The sequence below is a fragment of the Epinephelus fuscoguttatus genome, linkage group LG18, assembly GCF_011397635.1.
Source record: "Epinephelus fuscoguttatus linkage group LG18, E.fuscoguttatus.final_Chr_v1".
NCBI classification, from domain to species: domain Eukaryota; kingdom Metazoa; phylum Chordata; class Actinopteri; order Perciformes; family Serranidae; genus Epinephelus; species Epinephelus fuscoguttatus.
In genome coordinates, this window is record NC_064769.1 from 35253068 (window position 1) to 35271960 (window position 18893).

The 18893-nt window shown below is 41.6% G+C and overlaps 2 protein-coding genes across 3 annotated transcripts in view; both read right to left on the reverse strand.

The window, feature by feature from the left end:
- The window catches only part of LOC125905549 (versican core protein-like), a 51731-nt gene extending 39997 nt beyond the window's left edge, over positions 1-11734 (reverse strand). Inside the window, exons 1-5 of one of the 2 annotated variants that reach the window (XM_049603569.1) lie at positions 11524-11734; positions 7405-7482; positions 4710-5120; positions 607-781; positions 171-298 (exon numbers count right to left, since the gene is read on the reverse strand). In XM_049603569.1, the coding sequence (XP_049459526.1) occupies positions 171-298; positions 607-781; positions 4710-5120; positions 7405-7471 (781 nt within the window). In that variant the 5' untranslated portion in view covers positions 7472-7482; positions 11524-11734. Of the gene's footprint in view, positions 1-170; positions 299-606; positions 782-4709; positions 5136-7404; positions 7483-11523 lie in introns of both variants that reach the window. The other variant, XM_049603568.1, reaches the window with a different exon arrangement.
- Positions 11735-13996: 2262 nt separating this feature from the next.
- The window catches only part of xrcc4 (X-ray repair complementing defective repair in Chinese hamster cells 4), a 53616-nt gene continuing 48719 nt past the window's right edge, over positions 13997-18893 (reverse strand). Inside the window, exon 8 of the mRNA XM_049603598.1 lies at positions 13997-16567. Coding sequence (XP_049459555.1) covers positions 16459-16567 — 109 coding nt within the window. The 3' untranslated portion in view covers positions 13997-16458. The remainder of the gene's footprint in view (positions 16568-18893) is intronic.

An 18893-nucleotide genomic window follows, 5' to 3' on the forward strand; every position in this document is an offset into this window, starting at 1 on the left:
CCGATAAGTGTTTCATGGACTTTTGTACAGAGCCAGGCTAACTGTTTCCTCCTGCTTCCAGTCTTTATGCTAAGCTAAGCTAAGCTAACAATGCTCTGACTCCAACTCTGCATTCAAACACACAGACATGATATTGATATCAATGTATAACTTCTGTACTTTGTGTTTACCGTGTATCTTATCTACGTAGCAGTAGATGTCGTATTTCTCCGTGGGGTTGCGGACGCCGTACGTTCTCACTCCTGGTTTGCTCATCAGATTACCTGCACAGCCGGGACGAGGAACTGTGATTGGGTACCTGGAAAAAACAAAAAAATTGACATACATGATTTAACTGTAAACAAATCTCTGTCATTTTTGACAATGTTTGAGTCCTACAAATCTGATCTTCTGCATGTGTGATGATCATTTTCAAACCCGTTTTTAATGAATGTCATGAAACAGAAAGTATACGGCAGGCGGTCGCTGCAGAATCAAGACAAATGAAACTTAATTTTATAAAATACTTAAACTGATTGGAAACTTGGTTTCAGAAATGTCAAAGACAGATAAAAACGGAGTGACAACACAGATTTTATCAGACAAACAGTGCAGATATACACACACCTGACGGTCTGGTCGGAGAGCCATCCTGCGTCACACTGATCAAAGCCATCCTCATAAGCAACAGCGAGCTGTTCAGGTGTAGCGATGTGGGCGTCTACGGAGCGACACGCCTCCACAGCTTCAGAAAAATCCAGAGTGTATCTGCTGGTGTTGGCTCTGTAGTGGAACACCACGCCTGGACAGAGAGCAGAGACAGTAGCTACATTAGACGAAGAGCTGTGAAGTGTGAGGGGACGCTGGTACCAGAAAGTGCTCTTCTTAGGATCCTTAATGTCAAGTTTTAATCATTTCAGCTTTTTTTGTGAATATACCACAATACCCATGAGCCTCGGCTGCTGCTGCTGTGGAGAAGAAACCAGTGAGAGTTGCAAATCAGATCTGGAGTGAATCTAAAACACTTGGTTGTTGCAGTTGTAAATAAAACCCACCACCATGGGTAGGGGAGCACGGGGAACCTACTAAAGTGACAGTGATGAGCGCAACGGTTTACCCAAAGATGAACAATTTTCATCGATCAGAAAAAAAAGCCAGTGGTGCAGCATTTAGCGCAGAATAGACACTTAGCACCTTGTCACTCTGTTGGCATTTGTAAGGTAGCATAAATTCGCTGCACTCACATTACAAAGAATTTAAAACCTTCCAGCCTTAGAAAAAAACACTCTGGTGGACATGACCACTTATTCCTTATTTCAAGAGTTACTCATTCTCATTTTAAGATGCAGAGCAAACTTTACTTTTACAGCTCGCCGTTAGTGATGCACATAACAGAATTTTAGGCCCTGTGTTTGGATGGTTTTTGCTGAGATGCACCTTAGGAGTGACAGTTCACTTCTCTCTTTTTCTCCTTTTCTGTGTCCACAGGCTTGTACCTGGGAGTTTTTATCAAAGAATCTGATACTTCCCGAAGCAACTGTTCATCCTTTGTGCTGATAATTCAACTGGGAAAGTTTCATTTCATCGAAGCCACAGAGGAGCTCAAACTGTCTGCTACCAAACATCGTCAGTGGGGAAAAGGAACAGGATCGTAGCATCTATCTTGATAAATTTGGTGACTTTTAAGCTACCGTCTCACAACAAGCACACCTCATGTTGGTTATCAACTGGTAGCTAGTGAAGATTTCTATTGTTAACAACATTACTGTTAAAGTTATCTCCCTCTCAAAGTGCAGAAGATGAGGTTGAGGAAACTTCTGTCCATTTCTGAACCTGTTCTACCTGACGAGACAGAGATCGTCTCCCGTTAACATTATCACACTTCAGATTCCTGACAGAAACCGGATCACTCCGCCTATCATTACACGACACTATAGAGAAACAAGATCCTGCAGCGATTTCAGCTGTCATCCTGATACTATATGTATCTGTGGTCTTGTGTCATTAGCTCCTTTATTTCCAGCTGGATGGGAGGATTATTATAATCCTGGCAGAGCTGCAGGAGGATGTGAATAGATGGGCTGAGCTGTGAAATGGAGAGTTGTGTGTCACTCATAGGGAGCGTCTTTGTGTGGAGCTGCTCAACAAAGAGTCCTGTTCAGTATAAATGTGGAATCTGTGTAAATGTCTGGGAGCGAGGGTCAGTGTCCTCACGGCTCTGTGGGATTTCCACTGGATTCCCTCTGACGGACAAACACCACAAATCTTTGACATTCACTACAACTGAATATATGAAGTGATGTTTATATATAGATGCTGTTTATACAGAAGGACCAATCACTTACTGCCTCTCAAGTTGTGTTTAGCGTCTTTGTATAAACGGGTTTATTGTGCACAAGTTTTTAAAAGGCCAGATCATTTATCTGCAACAATTTGCTAATTAGCTCATTGTTTAAGTCGCTTCAAACAAGCTCGGTCTCACTCAGAAGTCATTGAAATCTGGCGCTTGGGCAGTGACTTGCGGCGTCAGGAACCAATGAAAAAAGGCGTCCTCTACCGTCAGCATGATACATGGCTGGTTGCTGTTGTAGTTTAAAGGCGTTCGGCAGCCTCAGGGGGAAAAACGGTGGGACAAGGACAAAAAATAAGGTGGCAAAAGTCTGAATGGGGCAGGCAGGAGGGGTGGTGGATGAGTCCAACAAACGCCGACTTTCACCTGAGAGAGAGTGGGGTTTGCGTTTAGAGCTGATCAGATCTGAGAGGAGCAGCTGCTGCGAGTGAATGCAAACTTTTAGACCCTGTAGACTGAATGCGTTCATTTTCAGTGTACCTGTTGTTCTGCTGTTCCATCTCTGCCCTGACTATGATCTGCACTCCGAAAACCAAATGTATGAGTGGTCCATCTCCAAAAACAGAAAATCTATTTGTGACAGCAGATGTTTTAATTGTGGCAGGCCGCCATAAAGCCAAACCCTGTTCATTTTTCCTTTTCCTTTTTTCCCCCTGTTCTTCTTTGGCTTTTATTGCCTGAACCCAACCATGTGTGTTTGTCGTTTGTCGTACGTGGAAGTAAAAAGCCCACAACCAAAACATCATTATACAACAGTTAGTTCCGGCCCTGCAATCTGATTGGTTGAGAGACAGTAAAACCGTGACGATATTGGAGTACAACATCACGGTTATTTCACTGTGTATGTATCACTCCGCCTCACAGCTGATTGCAATCAACAATCAAATCAAAACTGACGGTTAGTGTCAGTTAGGTCAGCAGTTGCGTTACATCCCTGGAACAGTATTGAAACAAACTTCCACCAGATGCAAATGCCCTTTATCTGAAGCCCAGGATGACAGCAGCTCACACAGACAATATCTGGTACACTAAAGCTCCGCTGGGAATAAACTCACTCGCACAGATGCTGCCGAAGATGTGTAAAGAGGCGGGGACAACAGCTATCTACACCAATCACAGCCTCAGGGCGACTGCCATACAGAAGCTGTCAGATGCGGGTCTTGAAGCTAGGGAGATCATGACAGTGAGTGGGCACAGGTATGATGTTGTTTTAACGTAGCCAATGTGTAAAGTTAGTCTTCTAATTAGGAGTCGCGCCCTAAAGCCACAATCCACCATGCAGTCACCACAGACTTATTTCACCGGCTGCACAATTAATGGAAACGTGCAGATAAATGTGTATAAAGAGTAAGTGCCTGGCGCACCATGTCTGCGTTACATGGCAACGGTGACAGCGGAGTCCTGAGGGAACTATTTTTGTTGGCGGAAGACAAATAAAATGCTTAAATTTTTCAACATTTCTTAATCAGCCTTGCTTATTTAACTGTTGAACTGTTGTATAAAAGCAATATCACACTCAAGCTCGTGATGTTATCTCGTGCCTATGACCAAATCACAGCCGCGACGATATACGAGTACAACATCACGAGCTTGAGTGTGATATTGCTTAAATATGTGACAAGGTCGGAGTGAGAATGTGATGCTCAAACAGCTAATACCAAACTGAAAATCTTTGGGTTGAGTGTCATCTCCCATGCCCTTTAAAAGCCAGGTGTGCCTGCACCTGACGCACTGCTATTTACGTAGTAGATTTGGCAAATTGGAGAAGCAGTTATGTCACTGCAGCACATATCATTGGACATTTAAGCATCAAAATTAAAGCTGTACTCATAGACTTCACAGAAGAAACAGAACTAAACCTTTAGCTTCTGAAATAATCAATCAAAGTTACGCTGTTCCTTGTGTGTAAATGTGCACCGCGTCTCTCTTCATGGGGCATCTGACAGAAGCTCTGCTCTGATCTCTGCTATGTTCACATTTTACAGAATGTCATTAACATTTTCCTTATTAATGATGTGTTATTTCATCCACCTGCAACCCATCCACACATCCCTGTGTGTAACAAGCAGAGTGTATGTACACTGCCTATGTAGGTGCATCCTACTATCTGAATTGTAAGCCTTTTAAATAGCAGGAAGATGCTGCGCCATTCTGACTTTAGACCAGGATTTTGTTGGTCAGTGGTGCAATCACTCACTGCTGCCTCAAAATAGCAAAACGCCAACAATATGGCTGACAACACCTCATTTTAAGACCTTCAAATTAGAGCAGCTTTAAAGAAAACAGTATGTGCGTTCACACATCTGGATTAAGTCACATACTGACTGTTAATTTGACCAATAAAAGTGTAGAGTTGGCAGGGTGTGTTTGTTGTACTCACCGGTGACGTTGAGGCTGACGGTGTCCTGGGTATCCTCCATCCCGTGCATGACCTCACAGCGGTAAAGCCCTGCGTCGCTGGCCCTGAGCCGCACGATGATCAAGGAGGCGTCCCCGACAGACAGCGGATGGCTGGGCACCGACACCCTCCCCCTGTAGCCCTGCCCCACCTTCACCACCACTCCCTGCGCCACTAGCACCACCTTCTCTCCTGCTTCCTCCAGTTTGGTCCACTTGATCCTGAGCTCCTCCGCGGGATTCGGGGTGGTGTGAACGGCGGGGACGGGAGGTCCGGGTGGAGGAGTGTGTGTCGTGCCGCTTGGGATGGAGAAGTGGCAGGGAAGCACCACCCGGGTTGCCAGAGAGCCGGTCACAGGAGGGTTCGTGTGTATCGTCATTGTGTGTGGTGGTGCTGGAAGACAGGATCCTGCATGAGTGTGTGAGCCATAACACGGAACAGCAACTTTAGTCGAAGATCTACGGAAAATCTTCTCATTTAGGAGCTAAACAAGAGAACATTTTTACATATTAGAGTTTTCTCTCAGACCGTATTATGGGATTTTTGCCAAAAAACATCAAAATAAAACTGTCTAACCAGCTTTAACATACCAAAAGTACTCATTATGGAGAATGGCCCATTTCAGAACAGTACTGGATGTTAATTGTTGATGCATTAAAACTGGGTCAGGCAGTTTTATTTTGGCTCCACTGGGCTAAAATCCCATAATAAACTTTGAGTTTATTGTAATTCAAGTGGTCTGGGAGAAAAATAGACCCCTGCACCTCCTCTTGGCTCTGTTTTCAGGCTTTAGAAAATCTAGCCCGTGATGGGTGACAGGTCATTTCAGAGAGAGGGCGTTCCTATTGGCTGTTCTACAAATGCAGATGTGTGTGCACGTCCCTTCAAATGGTGAAAGCCTGATTCAGTGGTGGAGAATCCTGCAGAGAAAGTTGCTATTGCAGCATTGGCAACGACACTGCAAAGCAACCCAAAAAATGAAGATGGACTTATCAGAAAGAGTCTGACAATAAACCAAATAAAACTTGTTGCAAATAGTTTAGCCTTCTAGTAACTGGAGTTAAAGGCTAGAGATGCACCGATCCAGCTTTTTCAGTTTGGATCCCGATCCCGAGGCTTTGAATATCAGCCGATACCCGATACCGATCCAATACCATAGTTGACCTAAAAAGCTATATACCTTTACATGTAGAACAGGAAAGACTAGAGGCATCAGGCATTGATGACTACACAGATCTTTCCTAAGATAAAATGAAACAAGATGAAACAGATTAATGCAACGATGAACTATTTATGTTTAACAAAAATAAACAATTGTGCAACAGCAGTTGAAATAGTGTGAAATACGTCCACACAGCAGATTCTCTCCTTCGCTCCATGACGTATGACGTAGCTCGCGTCACAATAGATTTAACGGGAAAGGATCGCCTCAGGCATAGGTTGCATTTTCTGATACCCGATCCATCTATTTTGATGATATCGGGGCCGATATTCGATCCAGATATTGGATCGGTGCATCACTATTAAAGGCTCACTGTTGTGGCTTCAAGTTCACGTTTATGAAGCTAATATTAGCTAAAGCCTGTCCGCCTCACTCCTCGCCACTACAGACCATCTCGCCAAGAGGAGAGCGGGCAACAGCTGCGGAGATGGAGCCCTAGTTAGCGGCCACAGCAAGCCGAATCCAGTTAGCACAAATCCCAACTGCGGTGGTTTTGAAAGCCCCGACTTCCCACTGGATCAGCAAACTTTCTGTTGCTGCTGTTACACAGGGAAGACCCAGTTACCCGCTCTCTCCCTGGTGAAGCAGTCCACAATGGCGGGGAGCAAGGCAGAGGGACCGCGGGGTTAGCTTGCTAATTCTTGTCTCATTTGTGGTCTGATAAATACACATAGATGGGAAACACAGGGTAACAGTCATCTGGTGGGAGGAGCTTAAGACAGAGAGGGTGGAGCTGCAGGAGGAGAGAGTATTTTCAAATACTGCTGTTTTCGTGCCCTTATCAGAAAACTGCCTACCTCAGGTTTATACATTTTTTGATACCAATACTGTTGTTCTTTTACTAAAAATTTGAATGCATCAGTTTCACTTGTAACCATATTTCTACACTGTGGTATTTCTACTTTTATTGAGTGAAGGGTCTGAGTACTTTTTCCAACACTGCTTATTTAAAAAGATGATCAAAGGAGCAGAAGACGCCTTCCTTAATCTTTTCAACCCAGCAGCTCTGCCTGGAGTACATGTTCAGTTTCCCCAAACTGGTGTGAAACATGCTGAACACATGAGTAATGCATCAGGCTGACAGACAAGTAAAGATCCATTTTTCTGGGGCCATTGAAAAGTATCTGGAGCATTTCTACAACTGGCAGCAAACACAGCAGCAATCAGACTCTGGCTCCCACACACTGATTCCTGCTACAAAGATGCAGGAATCTGCATGTGTGTGTGTTTGTGTGTGTGTAACCAGGGATGAGTGGAAAGCATGTGTTCAGAGCCTCTTGTGTTGGAGTAATAATCATTTTCCACTTTGTCAGTGTTGGACCTGAAACCTGTCTCATGTGTTATTACGTCTTCATCACAGAGAAACAAAAGGAGCAGGAGGAGGGGAAAATAGTGGTGATGGAGTTTTTTGGATTTAAGCTTCAGTCTTTTAATTTTCTGTTGGACTGCACTCACCTGGTTGAGGACGAGCGGAACACAAACACACCAGGCAGAGCAGGTGTGTGAGGACGTGTAGAAGCATCTCAACACAATCTGGAGAGACAGAGAGCAGAGTCATAAAATAATACAAACATCAGGGATGGGAAGGAAACACTGATAGTTAACCTCCTGAGACCTGAGCTTGTGTTTGGTGTGTGTTTTTCTCTGAGCTATTTGGGATGAGAGGGACCTGATAAGTGTAGAAAACTAAGCACTGTCTTTGAACTGAAAGTAGTTTTTGAACTGATGTCCTCATGAGGACACTGGGCTCATTTGTAGTAGTCACTCATGTGCAATAAAATATAAAACGGCTTATTTCATTAGTGTATTGTGGTCTTGCTACCACTAGATGGCGCATACATGTGTCCACGAATGAGGACAGCAGGTCTCAGTTAAGCAGAATGAAGTATAAGGTTGAAGGACGCCTTTTCTTGTTGGTTTCTGACGCTGCAAGTCACCGCAAGGGCTGGATTTCAACGACTTCAGAGTGAGACCAGGCTCTCACACGGTCGCAGGAGGTTGAGTACAGTTTTGAGGTATGTTACTTAAGTTTTTCCACTTTCTGCTACTTGAAAATAATCGGCAACTATTTTATTACTGGAGCAATTGTTATTTGTCACTAATTCCAGAGTCTGAGATGTGAACATTTTATGTTTTTCTTTTCTATATGTGACATTAAACTGATTATATTTGAGTTCTGGAGTGTTGGTTGAATAAAACCAAAAAGTTTGAATGCATTTGAGTGTGCTGTGGAAACTCAAAACATGCATACAACAAATCAGATAATCGATTAATGTAGAAAACAAGCTGCAGATTCATTGATAATAAAAACAATAATGAGTTCCAGCTTTTATTAACTTAGTTTAAGTGGCTTTGCAGATAAAAAAAAATATATAAAAATACATAAGAAGTGATTAAAATTAGCTCCACTTTGACCAGAAGGACATTAAAGTGTGGCTTACACACAAAAAAAAATGTAATAATAAAGACAAATTATAGCTGCTGTGCAGCGATGGGTCGGGTCCGGGCATTTTTAGGCAATTCTGAGCAACAAGCAGAAGAATTGGAAGACATTTAGGAATTTAGCAACACAATCTGCCTTTTGCATCAGCTGAGGCTTGAACTCACAACCTCTGAGACTAAGAATCAGTTTCTATCTCACTGAGCTAATTGGTCAGTGACAATTCATGTGTAGCTTCACAGACTGACTAAGCCAGACGTGCAGGTTTAGCAGCCGTCCATGCATGGAAAAGCAGATTTCAAACGGCTGTCAAAAATTCAGTTATTAAGACAAAAATCTGAAAATACACATATTGCATCTAGACAGCATGGAGATGTTGGTAATTTGTTTGTAACAATGATTGATTTGCTCCATAAGTGAAAAACTGATGTTTAAAATTGCCATTTTTACATTGACTCCAATTGTTCACATTAGAGCAAAATTCAAAATGCTGTCAAAAATTCAGTTTTCGAGATAAAATTCTGAAATTTGCCACACATCATCTACCATGACTCTAGAATTTTGTTATTTTTTTTCATGAACGTTGAAGATTTATTTAGCAAGAATTTGCATGTATATGTTTACAGTACCGTTTACAGTCAAACATTTTGATGCACTGTAGGCTCCATTTTTGATAAATCAAAAATCTGAGAAACGTAGTTTGTGTAGGACAGTCTGAAGATGCTCTGTAGCAAGTCTGGTGTCACTTGAGCAAAAATTGTGGGAGGAGATAGGTTTAAGAAGTTTTACAGTTTTTGAAAAAAACAGTGATGAACTTCATAATTTTTAATAAGTTTAAATGTACAAAAGTTTCTTCAGTATTGGGGCTACAGTTTGATGAAAGTTGAGAAGTTGTAGCACGTATGGTTGATTTGTTATGAATTTTCAAAGTTTTGAACTTTAGACGCTTGCTGTAGCGCCACCATCAGGACTATTGGCTTGAGTTTACAGCTGAGGATATCTGGCATGAGACTGGACCTTTGTGCAAAGTTTGGTGAGTTTTCACCCATGGGAAGTATGATTTCCTCAGAAGAAGAAAGAAGAAGAAGACCTAGGATAACAATAGTGTCCTGGCAGCTTAGCTGCCCGAACCCTAATTATGATGAATGACAGTAAGACTCTGAAAGGGGGAAGTTCTGCTGCATAATAAGTCCTTTTAGTTTTGATACTTTAAGTACCTTTATTCTGATATTTTGACTTCTGTTCTTTTACTCAGTGATTCCCTTCAGACATGTTTAAGACATAAAAACATACTCTGCTTTGAATAATACCCAAAAAACTTTTCTAAAGTTGCCTCTTTAAAACTTCTACAAGTTGAATCTCCTCCTCCCTTCTCTCATTGATGAATCCAGAATTTGAAAATACCCAAATATTTTCTCATAAGTTTAGCTGCTGGACACAAGAGGTCTCCTACTTCACTGAAAAGTCTCAGTGTTTGTTTCCACATCACACTGGTGTTGCAAGTTCCACACTGGACCCTGATTGGCTCCAAACTAGTTGTGATGTCACAAATCCTGCAGGTACAGCCAGATGGTAAACTGAGATTTAAGGTGAGCTCAGAGAAACTTTCCTCCTCCAGCAGAGTGATGTGAAAACAAACATCATCCTGCACAGTTAAGCTCAGGAGGGGACTTTAAAGATTGTCTCAACACAGTAAAGAATATGTCATTTAATATTATAATATGTAATATGACACTTGCAGGGACAGCTCTGCTGCATCATAAGTACTTTTACTTTTAATACTTAGAGCACATTTAGCTGACAGTACTTCTCTACTTCAGCTGAAATAAACTTCTGCTAAAGAACAGAATCTGAGAAGAGCTGCAACTAGAAATGATTTTAATTATCACTGATTAATCTACAAACAGTTTTCACTATCAAATATAAAACACATGGAGAAAAAAAGTGCCCTTACTGGAGTCCCAATAGCCGTCCAAAACTTTGAAATATGTCATTTATTTTAAAATAAGACAAATAAAATCAGCAATATTTGGAATTTTTGATTAAAAACTGACTGAAATTATTATCAGAATCGCTGCTTAATAACTTCCTGTTGCTGTTACAGCTGTAGTACACCTTCCACTGCATGTAAGCTTTGATTTACCAACTGTATGTACTCACATTACTACACTATCCACATATCATTTATTATAAGTTTCTTTTCACTCTTACAATATTTGTAACCCTGCACAGTTTAAATATGTGACCTGCAAATAAACTTTGCGTTGTATCCACAGTTAGGAAGGTTATTTTTGAAATGTAAAAGGGTACAGATCAAAAGTAATGTCACAATTTAAATTACTTCAAAGTAATGTAACTTATTACATTTGATTACTTTCTAGCAAACCTGGGAATAAAGCCTAAAAAATGTCCAGAAATAGTCAATGGCAAAAGAAAACATTCCCACAGTGGAAAAAATAGCAAAGCAATAATGAATGTTAAATTAAAAATATAAAGTTTTACCGAAAATAAAATTAAATAAATAAAATAAAATAAAATAGTAAAATTCAGATGTAATGATGTCACCAATATATTGATAAGAAACTTTAATTTAATTACATTTTTTTTTCTCAGAAACTACATGTAACTAGGTAATCCCTGACACTGACTGTATTGAGCTTTTGTACTTTATATTTATGCGCTTTAGATGTTTTGCTGGAAATTATTCCCTAACATGGGTTGTCCAACAGAGTTTTATATATTTATAACGATTATAGTTAATTATATCACTTTTAAGATGCCAGAGAGGCAGAAGTTTCAGTGACAGATGTGACCACAGCTGCAGCAGGAGCAGAGAGAGCCCAGCTGTGGTGATAAAGCTTATCAAGTGATCAAGTGGTTAGACTGTGAATGGATGTAAATGGGCCTAATTGGTCCCAACTGTCACTTTTATCAATGGGGTGTCTTATCATGCGGGTTTATCAGTGTGGGAACATTCCTGCCCAGCCAACAGATCTGCTCCTCAGGCGGTCTCATGCACACATGCAGATCACTGCACTGATTTACAGTAAAGATCTAAATGAATCCTGCATCTTCAGTAAGATGTAGACACACTTTGAGAATAGTCTGTGCAGGAAGAAAACTGAAAATCTTACCTTGTAAATCCTAAAAAAAAAAAAAAAAAAAAATCTAAAAGTCCACTTGGCTCGTGCTGCTTTATCACTTCAAACTTTTCCAGAAGAAAGAAGATCCACGCAGGTCCCAAACAAACCGCACACAGTGTGACAGCGCCTGTTTCTGCAGTGATGTCTGCTGCTCGGACCTCTTCCTCCTCTCAGCACCGGCCGCAAGTTCAAATCCACTTTACACGCGCTATTATCCAGACATTAGGCAGAGGAGGGGCGCACATGTCCGTACACCTCCCCCGATAATACACCGCCCAGCGCGGGGGGAGAAGGAGGGAGAAGGAGGGAGGGGCGGGGAGACAGAAGTGAGATGGAGGAAGTGAGGAAGGGGGAAGCCTGAGTGGGAGAGAGTGTTAGAGACAGAGGAGTGAAGGAAAGGGAGGGAGACACTGAGAGACATTAAAGGGACATTGCACTGATTTAATATTGCTCTTCTAGGGGTGGGCCCTAAAATAATATCACGATATTTCAGGGTATTCTAGCGATAACGATATTTTTGACGATATGACAAATTAGTACAATTTACCTTCAAATATTCAGTAAAAACTAAAATGATCTCTCATTTCTTTAGTTTGTGAACAACAACAGTAACTCAGAGTGAGATTCAGATTCTGTTACAATATTAATAGTATTAGTATTACAATATTAGTAGTATCAATATTAATAGTTAATAGTTGCGAGAGAGGAGAGAGAGAGAGACGCTGTGCTGCTGCCAGAGGAGCCGCTGAATGAGTTCCCTCTGAGCGGTGAGTTGCTAAAAGTGTCTGAGAAGTCTGGGGCTGTTCATTAAACATTCAGGACGCCACAGATTTAAAAACATATTGCAATACCCGTGCACACACCATCTCAGATTAAACTTCTATGAGTGAGTCAAGTTTTTGTGTTTGGGCCTTGACAATATTGGCCCTTGGTCAATATCGGGCCATTTGTAAGCATCTGTCACCGAAGTTTTTACGGTGTGTCCTGCAATATTGGCCCTCATTGGCCCTTGTCAGCTTTTTTTGGTCGATTCAGCCTGTTGAATCAGCAGTGGAGCCTGTCAATAAGTGAAATCACTCTGATTGGCAGTTTAGCTCAGTGCACAAGAAGAGAAATGGAAGTGAGGAAAGTAAACAATGAGCTAAAGTCAAGAGGGAGTGAGATTAAAAAACTTGGTGTATTAGGTATGATTATTTTTTAGCCAATGAGCTCTTTAGCAGAAACAGTTTGAAACTGTGTTACTGTTCACTGGTGCATGGTAGATACAATTTGTTCTTTCAACATCAGGTTGTGTTGTTAATGTGCTAACTGGCTAACCAGCATCATTAATCTGTTTCCTTTACGGATTGACAAATACAGACTATGGTATTAAAGCTTAGCGAGAACTCGAGTGTGGGGCCAGTAGAAGAAACACCACTGTTCATATTCAGCAGGCCGGTAACTGTGGAAGTAAACCCAGAAACTAATTGTCAGTGTATGCACCAGGAGAGCAATTCTCAATGGAATGAATTGGCGAAAAAATGGGAAATGGGAAAACATCTATAGGAGTGAGAATAACATTAACCTGCTGCTCCTGGGCTGCATTTATTAACGTAGGACTTGAAATGTTTCGTCCTCTGACTCTACTCTCTTTGTGTTGCCATTTTTGAAGCCGGGCCAACATTACTGGAATATAATGTTAGACTCGCCGCCGACAAAGAAAGCAGGCAGGCGAGCATGGGAACAGGTGAGCGCCACGTATTTCCCCGTTGCCCCCTGGGTAATGCAGTTCATGTAGGGCCATCAATTAAGAACCTGATATAGATAGACCAGCTTGTAAGAAGGCAAAGTAACGGTCCATCAAAGAGTAAAACGTAGAAGTAACAGCACTGCGTACTGGTGAGTCCTGGCCAAATTTGAGCACTGGATATGGACAAAACCCAAAGTGCTTGTGCTGCCGTACTGGTAAACTATAGTTACCAGTGTGGTTTTTGTATCCTATAGTTGTTAAAGCCTCTTAAATCACAAAGCTTTCAGTTTCTAAAAGCAACTGCTGTAGTGGAGCTGATTTAACTGAGAATAACCATAAGTTGCCCCTGGACAGGATGAAACACTATGACTGCCTTCCAGGAGAGACCGTCTGAAACCGTGCAGTATTGTTCCCACATTTTAACGATTATCACGCCCCGTAACGACGCCTTTTGCCTTCAGATGTGGTCGGACAACACGCTGTACAAACTAGTTACTCTCAAGTCCACCGCTGCCTTCAAAGCCCTCAAACTGAGAGAACCAGTATGAGCATGGTGCACAACTAGTTAACCATCAGCCAGCACACAGTTGAAACTTGCACGAGATTTTAAACCAGGACTCAGGTCCCTTGATTAGCACATTGATTTTGACATTTAAAATTGGTTCCCCTTTAAAGGTAACTTTTAAAAAAACACATACACAACCTAATTTATATGACAAAATAACATGATCACACTGTTTATTACAAATATTAAAATGGACAAGTTTGCAAAATTGTAAAAATCACAATTCATTTTCAGTTCATGAAGCACATTACAAAAGTTAAAAGTTCTTCCCAGCTATTAAAATACATCATTATCCTGCAGAACTTCAGACAGGCGACAGGGTTAAGAAATAAATGAGTGGAGAAACACAGTGAACGCGGAATCTTCCATACAGGACATTAGGATCACTGTGGCCTTCCAAGATACCACATCATGGAGGTTCTAGGGTTGTTGAGGTGGTTCTAGCAATCCTTTAGGAAGAAAAGCCACTTTCTGTGTTTCTAGAGATCCTTCGGAATATTTATTGGGTTCTACTAATCATTTAGGATCTTAACTTGGTTGCAGCAATTCTTTACAAGGTTCTAGGGTTAACTTAGGTGGTTATAGCAATCATTCAGGTTCCTGTAGGGTTCCTTTAGGTGGCTGACAGTTATTTGGGATGTCCTAGATATCCCACAGGTGGTTCTAGTGGGCCTGAAGGAGATTTTAGGGGTTCCTTTAGGTGGTTCTTGGGACCATTTAAGATCTGTTGTGCTAGGAAGGCCTAAGGGAGATTCTAGTATTCCTTTAGGATCTTGAAGAAGTTCTAGCAACCTGTTAAGGTGTTCTATGTTTCCCTTTAGGCTGTTCAAGTGGTCCTATAGGATTTTCTGAGGTTCATTTCGGTGGTTGCTGTGATCAGTTGGGATCTCCTAGGTGTTCTATGGGTGGTTCCAGTGGGCCTAAAGGAGATTTAAAGGGTTCCTTTAGGCGGTTCCAGCAATCATTTAGAATATTCTGGGGTTTCTGTAGGTGTTTCCAGGGATCATTTAGGATCTTTAGACGGTTGTAGTGATTCTTTTTGAGGTTTTGATTTTTCTAGGTGGTTCAGGAAATCCTACAGGAGTAGTTAGGGTTGCCTTAAATGGTTCTAGAGATGCTCTAGGATTTTACTGTGGTTCTAATGATCATTTACAATGTTCTAGTGTTCCTTTAAGTGGTTGTAGTGATCATTTACGATCTTAAGGTGGTTGCAGCAATCCTTTATGAGGTTCTACTTTTACTTTAGATGGCTATAGCAATCATTTAGGTTCTGGTAGGGTTTGCTTAGATTGTTTGGGCAATCCTTGAAGATATTTAGGTGGTTCTACCAATGACTTAGGATGTTCTAGACTCAAATGAAGTGGCTCCAGGAATCCTTCATGATGTTCAAGGATTCCTTAGGGTGGTTCTAGCAATCCTTTAAGGTCTTAAAGTGGTTCTAGCGATCATGTACGATGTTCTAGGCTTCTGTTTGGTGGCTCTAGCAATCCATTGTGATGTTCTATGATTCCTGTAGGTGGTTCTAGCATCCCTTTAAGATCTTAAGGTTGTTCTAGCGATCATTTAGAATGTTCTACGCTTTCATTAGGATTCCATCTAGTGATGTTTCATGATGTTCTAGATTTGTTATAGGTGATTCGAACAATCCTTAACATCTTTCGGTGATTCTGGCAATCACCTTCATGATGTTCTAGGATTACTTAAGGTGGTTCTAGCAATCCTTTGAGATCTTAAGGTGGTTCTAGTGGTCATTTACAATGTTCTACACTTCCAATTGGTGACTTAAGGAAACCTTCATGATGTTCTAAGATTCCCTTAGGTGGTTCTTGCAATCCTTAAAATTCTTTAGGTGGTTCTAGCAATCTATAGGATGTTTTACACTTCCGTTACGTAACCTGAGCGATCCTCCATAATATCTAGGTTTCCTTTCAATCTTTTAAGAGGTCCTGGTTTATTAAGGTGGTTTGAGGGTGTGGTCCTAGTACTTCTTTGGAATCTGTAGGTGGTCGAAGCGTCACATTAGGATGTTCTTCATTCCTTTAGGCAGTTCAAGGGGTCCTTTAGGAGGTTCTAGGGTTCCTTTATATGGTTTAAGTAGTCCTTCGAGAGGTAGTAAGTTCTTCTAGGTAGTTCTTGCAATCATTTGGGATGTTCTAGGTGTCCTATCGGTGGTTGCAGTGGGCCTGAAGGAGATTTTAGGGGTTCTAGCAATCAGTTAGAATGTTTAGGTGTTGCTGAGGCTCAATCAGGATCTTAAGCTCATTGTAGTGATTCTTAATGACTTTCTAGGGTTGATTTTGGTGGTTTTGGTGTCACTTTAGGATCCTCAGGTGGTTCTTGAGATTTTAGGGATCCTTTAAGTGGTTGAACACCTAAGAGAACACCAGCATCATCAAAACACCAAATGAGTGAAGTGAAGTAAAGCTGTTTTGGAGGCTTGTAGTGGAAAAACACCTTACAGAGGCACATTGTTTTTCTCCCTTGTAACCGGATCAGTTCCTTAGAAATAATTTTACTGCGATCCGTGAACCTTAATACATAAATCCAGTATAAAAATATGACACCTTTACCAAATAATATACCACTGTTCTGTCGTTGTACAGACCAGTGGAACCAGTGTGGACCTGAAGGGTCAAAAGTCATCAAACAGGTCCTCCTCTGCTGAAATTGCTGCTGCAGCATCTGTGGAGCGCTGGGGGGGAGTCTGCTGCTGCTTACTGGATCCTGCAGGGGGGTCGGCCCTGTGCAACACACACACACACACACAAACACACACAGAACAGGTCAGTGGGCTAATGAGGCTGGTTTACAGGAGAGTTTTCCTGTTGAGACGGGAAGTGTATCATGTGGCCCATAAGGAGCAAGACTAGAAACACATGGGCAACTTTTATACCTGTGTGTAGGTAGGTAGATGTGTGTGTGCGTACGTGTAATTGTGGCCCAGCAGCTCCCCCACCTTAAGTGGTCTACATCAAATGCTGGTCTTGACGACTACCTGTGTGTTTTACCACGTCGAGGCTCGTGTTCTCCTCCAGTCTGCAGCTCTACTGACGCTCATATATTCTGCCTTCACTTGAATGTAACACCATATGATGTTTAGGAGTCAGGAGACAAAATGTCAGACATATAGAGGCTGACGGAAGGATCAAACATGCACAGTGGGTAGAAATGATGGCAAGAGGCGATGACGGGAGAGGTCAGCAGTGCTTTATCCTGACAGGCTGCTGCTTGACGAGAGCAAACTGTAAGTCTTAGGGGAATAGACTGACATGATGGACAGCGTGCTTATTGGTTGTTTTGTCAAGAGTAAGATAAGAAGACTGACACTAATCTCATGTCTTTAAGATATACATGAAGCTACAGCCAGCAGCTTGTTAGCTTAACTTAGCATACAAACTGGAAACAGCTAGCCTGGCTCTGTCCAAAGCCAATAAAATCCACCAACCGGCTCCTTTAAAACTCACCGATTAACACGTCATCTTACAAAGTGTAAAAACGATAAATCACCATTGAACGGGGTTATGTGCCAGACGATTTCTTGGATAAGAACTGTGAAGACTCCAGAAAAATAAATAAATAAATAAATAGTCCCTTGTCAAACAGCAATTTGTCATTTTTACACTTCAGTTTTTCTACAGATTAAACAAACATGATATGATTTGTTATTCAATGATCATAAGAGGTGCTGATGGGTGGATTTTGTTATCACCAGACAGAGCCAGGCTAACTGTTTCCCCCCGTTTCCAGTCTTTATGCTAAGCTATGCTAACCAGCTGCTGGTGGTAGCTACATATTCACCATAAAAACATGAGAGTGGTGTCAACCTTCTCGTCTGACTCTTGGCAAGAAAAACAATAACCTTAATTCTCAAAATCAAAAGTCAAACTTTTACTTTAAAGGTCCAGTGCGAAGAATTTAGTGGCATCTAAGAGTGAGGTCGCAGATTGCAACCAACTGAAACTGTGTGCCAAGTGTGTGGAAGAACTACGGTGGCCACCAAGAAAAAGCAAATGGCCCTTTCTAGAGCCAGTGTTTGGTTTATCCATTCTGTGTTACAGTAGAAACAACATGGCAGACTCTGTGGAAGAGGACCTGCTCTGTATGTAGATATAAACAGCTCATTCTAAAGCAACGAAAACACAACAATTCTTATTATCAGGTGATTATACACTAAAGAAAACATAATGATGAATATTTAATTTCTGCCAATATATCCCCCTAAATCCTACACACTGGACCATAAAACATGAACTGTTGAGGAACTCAAAATGTTAACTGTACAACTGGTACAGGTTTTGGTGTTGGTGTAATTGTTGAGGCTGTTGGATGTTGGCCCCTGCTACTGTGTTAGCTGGCGCTAACTGAGCAGAGAGAGCAACTCACAGAGATGATCCTTCAGCGCTGTCTTGAACATCAGCAAAAGTGCCCACTCTACCCACGACTTCTACCATCACAAATAGATTCTAATTCTGTGGGAACCACTAAATGCAAATAATAACAGGCTCCAAATGCGAGACAGCATTGCGACTTTTTCTGCAATTTTCATTTGCCCCCGCAAGTTTAGTGCAAAAAACACCCAACCTGTAAACATCACAACATGCATCGCAGTTTTTCAAGCTGCAACAATTCCACGTGAAATCCTGGAGGGACTGATTGACATAGTTTTCAAAGGGCCTGCATAATAGAGTTCCTGAAATTCAGTGATGGCTTTTGGTTTTGGTGCCACCCCAAGATTTTGAGGGGTCACATCTGGTCACCCCTATCAAAAATATTTGGGGGCCCCCCTGGACAAAGGCAGATATGGAATGAATAAAAAATGGATATAGTTGCATAAGGTCACTAAAATATAACCTCTGTGGAGAAAGGTAACTGCTGTAAACCATCCAGTATGGAGCACTCACATCACAGTGACTGACAAACATAACTCCCAGGTGACCTGAGGACCACCAACATCACAGAATCTCCAGCTTTAAGTCACGAGTTGCTTTTTGAAGAACTTAAAGAACTTCAGGAAACGAGAACATATGATTGCCGACTCTCTGCCCTCCAATCCAGCCCCGCTGTAAC